This window comes from Chamaea fasciata, unplaced genomic scaffold, assembly GCF_029207755.1.
Source record: "Chamaea fasciata isolate MVZ Bird 193981 ecotype frontalis unplaced genomic scaffold, bChaFas1.0.hap1 SCAF_14, whole genome shotgun sequence".
Classification (NCBI taxonomy): Eukaryota; Metazoa; Chordata; class Aves; order Passeriformes; family Sylviidae; genus Chamaea; species Chamaea fasciata.
The window spans coordinates 4,054,039-4,062,997 of record NW_027094099.1 but is presented as its reverse complement, the minus strand read 5'-3'; the positions used below and the strand labels follow the sequence as shown (position 1 = coordinate 4,062,997).

Below are 8,959 nucleotides of genomic sequence, written 5' to 3'. Positions count from 1 at the left end.
CCAGTGCAGCTGAAACAAATAATATTTGCTTAGTAGAACATGAGTCCAGGATCTTGGCACAAAGACCAAAAGACTTCTTTTCCTCAAACAATTGTCTGGGTTTTGTTGGTTTTTTTTAAATCTAAATTGAGATGTGATCTTCCAACCAGTGAGCACCACTGAATACAGCTGATCAGACAACCCAAAACAGGAGTTTTGCTTGAAACAATCATTTATGTTCCCATATTTTCATGGTATTTTAGAAGTTTTGAAAACATCTGAAGATAATTTTTCTTAACTCTGAGTAGCTGTTTGCTAATGCAGGAGGTTGATTTTCTTCTTGCTGCTGACTCTAATACAAGCGTTGAGGCATCATGAGTTTTTCCAGGCTGAAGTATCCAGTTGCCTTTTTGTTTGCTTATGCAGGTGTTTTACGTAATTGCCCCAATAAGGCTGACGCTTACGGAAAGCAGCTGCAGCGCAGGCAGCCTTGTAGGTATTCACCACTTACAGCTTAGCTCACCTCTAAGAGCACAGGAAAACAAGTCCTATGCCCTCTAACAGGCAAAGTGTTCAAATTGTATTATGGTTTGGCATTGTTAATAACACCTGATAAACAACACCCCAAAACTCAAAATGAATCAAATACTCTAAAATATAGAGACACACTAAAATGGGGGGAGCCCACAGCACTGTTTTCCATCCAGTGTTACAGTCATGTCTAGTCTAGTCAGGTACTTAATTCAAAGTTCTTATATTAAAGAAGAAAATGATCAAAAAACACCTGAAGCTAAATTATTTACCAGAGGAACATAGGCAAAGCCCCTCTGTCCTTCCCAGGCTTAAACTCTGCCTTTGAATTTGGTCTGCAAGTTTTCTACTGCTTTGCTTTGTCCCCCTCTAACTTGCAGGCCTATCATCCAACTTCCATGGAGGAGGCTTTCTCAGAAATACATCATTTTTTAAAGAGCCTTAAAAACAGCTGAGTTTCCTTTCAACCAACCAAAGAGGTGGCCATCACCTGTTTAAACACTTGACCAGATAAAGCCCAGCGGGAAACCTGTCTTCCTGTGACAGGAAGGGAGAGCTTTCTTAAGGACTTAACTCCTTCCCTGCCTGAGAAAAGATGAGACTTCAGAAGCACATTTCTTTTGTGGCAGTAACTGCAGTATGTCCATTTGGCTGCAGAAGAGAAGGCTCAGGGAAGATCTCATTGGTATGTATGAATATCTGCTGGGAGGGAGTGGAGAGGATGGAGCCAGGCCTTACTCAGCAGTATCCAGTGACAGGACAAGAGGCCATGAGAACAGATTGAAATACAAGAAACTTCACTTTTGCACAAAAAACTCTCAACCTTTTCTGCTGGTAAGGTGATAAAACGCTGGACTATGTTTCTCAAGCAGATTTTGGAGTCTCCATCCTTGGAGACACTATAAACCCAATACAGGACATGGTCCTGGGCAATCTGCCAGAGCTGACTGTGCTTCCAGCAGGAATCAGGTGATATAATCCCCAAAGGCCCCTTCCCCACCTCGACCCATCCCATCGCTGTGTGTCCCTGCAGGACAGCACTGGCATGGCACAGGTCCCAGGGCAGATGGATACCCAGCACAGTGTGACTGTACATGATCCTCTGGGGCCTGTAGCTGTTCTGAATTATCTCACACAATCTCCCCATGTGAGTACAGCTGTGCAGAGATCCTAAACCCCAAGAACTAAAAATGTGATGGTGGATGAGTGACAAGCCTGAAGAGGGAGCCTCTGCCTTCCTTCAGAAGACCCCATACAATAACTAATTAAACTGGTTTATTTTTTTGCTACATTAATGATTCTTCCTTGAAGTCACATGTTTTAATTTCACTACTCCCCACATCCTTTAAGTTTTCCTTTATGGTCAGTTTGCCCAGATTCAAGGATAAAAGTGACAGTGTGTCTGAGCAGTGTGTCAGTACATTTAATTCCTTCCCTTAGCACAAAGGGATTATTATTCCATTTTACTTCAGTTGGCTTCTGGGAAAACACCCAGACATTAACCTGTGTGAGTTGTCCTTCCTACAAGGATTCTGTTTTTAGAAGCATCTCATGTGAGTTAGATCAAGGATTAGCAGCAGGCATTTCTGAGCACTTGTGGTCAGAGTTAACATCCTTTGGGCTTCTTCTGCTATCAGAAGGAATTTTCTGCTATCCTTCCTGAAGTATTTCTGTCTGAAACCGAATCAAATTATTCATTGGCCAAGGAATACCACAGTCTCCCTGTGAGCAGTCCCATGATTCGCAGACAACTAGACTCTTGCCAGAATAGGCCAGAGGGAGATTCCGCTAAAATCTTTGTGAAATAGCTTTAAAGATGTGTACTTGGGTGCAAGCAAGGCCCTATTTCTACAGCCTCAAAGGGAACACAAATGTAAACCTTTGTTTTCTCTGCCCCTTGCCTGCATGGATTGCTCCTCCATTAAGGCTTATCTACCTTCACATAATGAAGCCTGCAACTTAATCAAGGGAGGCAGAAACAGGCCTGGACTTTCAAGACACTTTTGCCTCCTCCCACTAATTTATCCATTTTATCCATTCCCCAGTAAACCTCATTAAAATAAAATAAAATAAAAATAAAATAAAATGGAAAAAAGGGCCTCAAGCCTGCAGGAGTTCTGCACCTTTGTGTTTTCCCTGGCACTGAAGCAAGTGCTTCAGCCATTCAGCGCGTGACAGGACAGATTGATTACACTAATTGTATGACAATGGCTTGAGCAAGGTATGCATCAAGTCATTAGCTGAAGCAGGAATTCAATGCCACATCCCAAACTGTCCTTTGCCCTTGCTACACCGATATCTTATCTGCTTCAGCTTCAGACAGGATTCAATAGCTGAATTGCTGAGGGCTGTAGCTCTCGGGTACATTCCTGATCAAAACGCAATTACCTGGCAACTTGGTTCTGTGGGCTGTGAAACCGACCGTGGAAAGGGAAGGGAAAAGAAGATGCTGACCGTGCTGCAACCTCACCCAGGCTGGTCGAGTGTTTATACTGCAGGTCTGTGTGAAGACAGCCCTGCCTCCAGTGGCTTTGAGCTGCTGCTCAGAAGCTGATCTTGTTATCCTCAACACGAATTTACACCGGCTTTGGGAATCCAAAACCACCTTTTGTAAAGGACCTCATTCTCCCTCTGAATGCAGGGCTCGTTAAAACATTCGTTTGTGCAAATGTAAGTGTTGTCAAAATGGTCCATTGCACTGATGTTGTACCAAGGAGCTGCAATAGAGTTCAGCGTGTACTGTGTGCACAGACTGTTACCCACTTAGGGACCAGAAAGAGTGAACAGCACTTCCACCTGAATCCACATGAAGTTTATGGTCTGAAAGCCATGAACAACAGCCTTGACTTGGTAACAGCCTTTATCCTAAAGGCAAACTAGCCCTGCTCCCCTCTGCTGTCCTACTGTAAGGCAGAGGTCTGCTCCACAGCCACCTTTTAACACCTAATATCTCAGAGTTTGAAGTGTTAAACAGCAAAACAAGGCACAAGAGCATGACAGGAACACCAAGCAAGGCAGTGCTTTGAAGTATTCTTAAAAAAAAAACCCAACAATGTAAAAGTCAGCCTAAAACTTTATTTAGTAGAAAACTTTCAGAAGACAATTTGTTTGAATACTTAAAGCACTACACTGACAACATACTCATTAAAGACAATTCCCGTTCTCCTAAGGTATAATCCCGTTTCATACTGCACCCTTTATTTGTTGCTTTCATCCTGACAGAGAGGCTGTACAGCTCCTCTTCTGCAATGCCATCAAAAAAGAAGTCCTCATTGAAGATGGGATTTCTGCTTCTCTTTATAACTGTGCTTCTTTGCTTTTGTGTTTTCCCTGGCACCAGGGAGAAGGAGATACAGCAGTTTATGTTTTTGGGCTCTACAGAATCATCATATAACCCCTCAGCACTGATGAGGCGGATCCGCAGCCTTTCATTCTCGGAGCAGTACTCAGTTGACAGCCTCAGCACGCCTCCCTTGTCCATGAGCACGGTGCTCTCTCCCAGCAGCCTCTCCCGACTGCAGCTCAGATCCACTGGGAACATAGGAGAACAGGAGGTACTAAAGCTCCGCATGCCAAGCAGCCCCTCGGAGGCTCTCCTGATGGCACTGGGGCTGTTATCAGTGGAGCTGCTCTCCTCTGTAGAGAGAGAATTGTTCCTGGGCATATTGTGTTTGCTCTTGTCTTTCAGTGCTCTGCAGGGCAATCCCTCCTGACTCTGTGCTTTGATCAGGGAGCAGGGTCTGGGAGGTGACCTGCTGAGAAGTGGGGAACTGAAAGGAGAGGAATCACTGGAAGAGGCCGTGTCACTGTCACAGGCGCCTTGCCTGTGCAGAGAGAGATGCTTGGGTGGCAGTCTCACAGAAGCAAAGCTGATAGCAATGGGGTTGGACATACTCCCTTTGCCACTGAAGGTGTTAGCTCTGGATCGAGGCAGCTTCAGGCTGGGCAGAGCAGCACGTGGATCACCATGGAAGATGGACTCCTTTCTCCTGGTGTGGGGACTCTCCAGCAAAGTGCAGAAGCCATACGAAGTGGGGGCTCTGGGAAAGTGGGGCAGGGAGAGCGCTGCTTGGGACCGTGGGTCAGCATTGGTGCTTTCTTCCTCCAGGGCTGCCATCTCCTCTTCAACACTTTCCACCTGAATCAGATGTGGGAAACGGCTGGGGCTATAATCAGAAGTAACAGCTCCATCCACTGAGCTGTGATCCTGGTGGGAGCCACTGCCCTTAATGGAGCCAGAGCTGGTCAGCCTGGGGGGAATGCAGAATTCAGGGATTCTGTCAGGAGTGATCACATTTGGAAATGCAGCAGCCCTCAGTCGGGCTTTTTCTAGCAGATTCGGACCTTGTGGCAATCCCAGGAAGAAAGAGCTGGGGAGGTTTCCATTTTCATGTGACGCTCTGATCTTTTCCAAGAACCACATCACTGTAGCTGGGCAGGAGGTCCTCAAAGGGGAAAAGTCTGAAGAAGAAATCCACCTGCACACACATACAGAGGAAAAAGTACATGAACATCCTTCTTGGAAACACTAGAGCCAACCAAGGCACGGAGGGTGTCATTCAAGGCAGGACTAGCACAGGCCCATTCAACCCCCATGTTCAAAACAGCCCCTACACAGCCCACTGCCTTTAGAGTCAAAAGGTGCAAGAACGGAACTGAAATACTGAAGAAAGAAAACAGCATCGAGTTTCCTCACTAGAGGAAAACATCCCCCTCGCATAATCCCCACCGTGTTTTTCCCTTAGCAGAGGACGTACCTTGACAAGTGCAAGCCTTGCTCTTCGCAGCAGCCCCGGCTAGGTGTCGGCAGCTCCGAGCAGACGGCGCAGCCCGGCCCGAGCCGGCCCTTTTGTAGCCGTGCCGGGCACCTCCCAGCCGCGGGAAGGGGCGGGGGCTGCTGCCGCACCTCCCGCTCTCATGCGGACAGGTGAGGAGCTGCCCCGCAGGACGCTCTGCTGGGCGCCGGGGCCATGCCCGGAGTAACGGGGAGGGACTTGCGGAGGGGCCTCTCACGGGAAAGCGCTTTCCGAGCGCCTCCTCTGGCCCCCACAGAGCAGCAGATGCTCCCGGCGCTTGGCGCTCGCCTGCCAGCGCGGGGGCGACGGGGCTGCCCGCGCCCGGCCCCAGCCCCTTGTCCTTCCCCTGCGTCCAGTTTCTTTTGGATTAATATCTGCTTACAGGGGCGTCCCGTCCAGAGGTGTTTCGAGATAAATAACAAACCCAGGACAAAAGCAACATTGTCTTGGCGATTATTTTCTTCTGGAGATCCTGGCAGCTTTCCCGCGTTAGAGCAGTAGAAGCGGTGATTGCGGTTTTCAAGCTCGTTTGTAAAGAACTTTCCTGCCCTTCTGCATCTGAATGTGCGTCCACCCCCTCGTTACTCACAAAGCACAGGAGACGACGGAACCCTGACACAGTGCTCTTATCACTGATACTGAGCAACAACAGAAGCGGGAATGCAGATGGAGCGAGGAGAAAGACAAGGCACAAAATGCTTTAAAGGCAAGTCACCTTGAAAAGCAGCACGTCAAAAACCCAGGCACGCGTGACGCTTAACAGACCCTGCACAAAGCCAGGTGGGATCCATGAACTTCCTCACCAATGCAGCAGCGCCTGAACGGACCTCCGCAAACTCAGTAATTATTCTGCAAGCTGCAAATAGGAATCTTTAATGCAAAGCCAGGAAGGGCTGCCAAACTGGTTGGCTAAATACTCATTTGAAGCCTGTAACACAGGGATAGTATACAAATAATATTCTTCTTCCCGTTTCCGCTGAAGAGCTAAAGTGCATGTTTACTGAGCGCTTGAAATAGGCGAGATGTGCTCAGAGAAAACAAATCCCGTGGGCAACAGGGGCAGGGAACATTTTGAACCTGCTGAAAGATTTAGTTGGGTACACGCGTGTTGTGGGTGTAAACCCTGACTCCCTCCTGTTTGTTTTATACCAGTTAAGCTTCATTTGCATAACAATCTTCTAGTGATTAAAATCTGAGAAATTTCTTTCTGCCGTGCTTTGTAAATAGGTTCAGGACACCCCAAACATCCCGGTGATGTTTCAGTTGTAGGAGCTCGTGTAGTTCACTTAGATGAATTTACTTGATGTGGGTGTGCTTCAAATAATCCCCAATCTAATTGAGAGGCTTCTGGAGAGGGTTAGAGCTACCCCCAGCCAATGAGACTTTACATCAGCATAATAAGAGGAGTTACTGGAGAGGCTGGGATCTCTCTTTTGGGAAGCAGTGTGTGCACCTTATAGCTGTTATCCATTCAGACCAGGCAATGCCATACCATGTATCATGCATTACATACCAGGTAGTTTCCAAAGAGTAAGAGAGCTTGTTCCAATACATGCACCTCTGCCTTTAATACCAAAGAAAAATTTAACTCTAAACATGGAGAAAAAATAAGGAAATGGCGCTTTTTAGTGCAAACTTTATTGCCTTCAGTAGGAGATCACAGAAATTGTTCATACACAGCAATCATGGCTACCAGCCTCAGGTGTACTAAGTTCACAGCTAGCATCAGGCAGTGATGAAATAAAATAGCGACCCTATTTTAAAAACAGGTATGTGATTTCTCTTCCTCTACCGTCAGGGAAAAGAGTTAGGGCTTTTCCAGAGGTGATCAGTGTCTCTTGATCACAGTTGCCTGTCTCCCTCCAGTGACTGTCAAGAGGAAGCAGCTGCCTTACACTGGGTGGCGGATCCTCCCCTTCCGATGAAAGCCTGCACTTTATAGACATTTAACAGATTGCTCGTGTGCTGGGAGTTCAGCAACACTTAAGCACTTGTACCTGCCCCGTGGAAATAGGCACTCAAATGTGTATATATAGCTTCCTGTGCTCAAAACAGATTCTCCTTCCTTGATTAGCTTCAGAACATAATTAAAATATGCTGCCAACAAGGCTTCCTGTTGCTATAAAAGATGTGCCTATGATAATCCACTTTTAAACCGGATATAATTCATGGCAAGTCTTTATTACAACCCCTGTACCAACAACAGGTGAAACGCTGGGATCTGGGCAGGGGCTATAAAAAAATGCAATCTCCTAGCAACAGAGGAGGCAGTCAGGAGTTTTCCTTTCGTGTGTTACTGATATGATTTATCTCCTGCCGTTCGGACTTCACCGGCACAGTGGCTCAGGAAAGGCCCGTCCGTGCCTCGCCCCGCTCGGGCTGCGGATCCCGGGCAGCCTCTGCCGGCCCCCGCTCTGCGGGAGGGGCCGGGGAGGTGCGGAGTGATACATCAGAACCCAAACCATGGTTGAAGCCGGCTGGTTCAAGGGTCTAGAACTGCCAGGAAACCCTTCCATTGATTTTACAGGGGATAGAGAGGTGGGAGAGCTGCAGGAGCTGACAGCCCGTGGAGGATGTGCACCGAGGGGGGCGAAACACTCCCTGCCCGGCCAAAATGACTGGAAAGATAAAAAACAAAACAACTTCTGGTTCTGCTGTGAAAGGCGGAGATGTGAATGCCAGTCCTGGATGAGACAGCACATAACAGCTCACCATTCTTAAAGCAACAGCTGCTCCTCAGCTACATTCATTTGAGATTTCCTCCTTAGACACCAAAGCATAAATAAACACTTCATGCAACCATCTCTATTCTAGTGGACTCGATAGAAGAATATTTTCTGCAGTTTGGCCCCATGCCTAACGTAGTCTTTGATGGCCATTCTCATTCATTCCATATAAAGTTACATTGACACCTGCAAGTTGAATCTTACATACTGAAAGAAAAGCTATTCTCTCCATCTTTGTGCTCAAAGTAAATTTAAATATGAGAGAAGCTTAAAATAATTTTTATTTTCAAATAAAAATGAGCCTTTATAAAAAGAAATAAACCAAAAAAGTCTATACAAACCTTAAAATCAGTAAGGATCACTTCTATCAAGGTTAAAGAGAAAAAGAAGAAAACAGTGCCAGGACTGTGTATTAGGAAACTAAATCTATGTTTGTCCATGCAAAGAATGTATTTTTTACATCCATTGCAAAAAGTCAAAATAAAGAAAAGGTATGGTTCTATGTGTTAATTTTTGAACATTTTAGACATAATTTCATGTCTCAGAGGAAGACTATATGAGTGAGAAAATGGACAATTATCTACTACTAGCGCCTCAATCAGGTATTACACTGTCAGAAGTTATTCTTTGGAAGCAAAACTTGGATGATTTCCCTGCTTGCCATCTTCCTTCAAGACACAAGGCTAAAGCTGTCAAGTTCGACACCACATGGTGTGCCCCGTGATTTGCACAAATAATATTGAGACTTTCCTCTACAGTATTATATGTGCCATATAATACTCCTGTAGTCTTGCAGAAACTTGTAAAAGGTGATAGTGATTTCCAAAAGTATGGCAGTGTTGATGTATGCACTGCAAAACCCTAGCAGGTTTTATTAAACAAGCAGTTCTTACTAACCTTCCTCCCTGTCCTGTCACACCCACAGGT

At 46.2% G+C, this 8,959-nt stretch overlaps 1 protein-coding gene across 1 annotated transcript; it reads right to left on the bottom strand.

Annotated features, from left to right (window-relative positions):
* Positions 1-3,565: 3,565 nt before the first annotated feature.
* LOC136296992 (C2 calcium-dependent domain-containing protein 4C-like) lies at positions 3,566-5,316 on the bottom strand. The gene is made up of 2 exons (XM_066196572.1): positions 5,268-5,316; positions 3,566-4,988 (listed from the first exon to the last, which is right to left on the bottom strand). The coding sequence occupies exon 2, from the start codon at positions 4,931-4,933 to the stop codon at positions 3,635-3,637; it is 1,299 nt and encodes a 432-aa protein (XP_066052669.1). The 5' UTR covers positions 4,934-4,988; positions 5,268-5,316; the 3' UTR covers positions 3,566-3,634.
* Positions 5,317-8,959: the final 3,643 nt, after the last annotated feature.

Excerpts from the sequence above, each read along its gene's own strand:
- LOC136296992 (XM_066196572.1), bottom strand. The coding sequence starts at position 4,933 with ATGTGGTTCTTGGAAAAGATCAGAGCGTCACATGAAAATGGAAACCTC.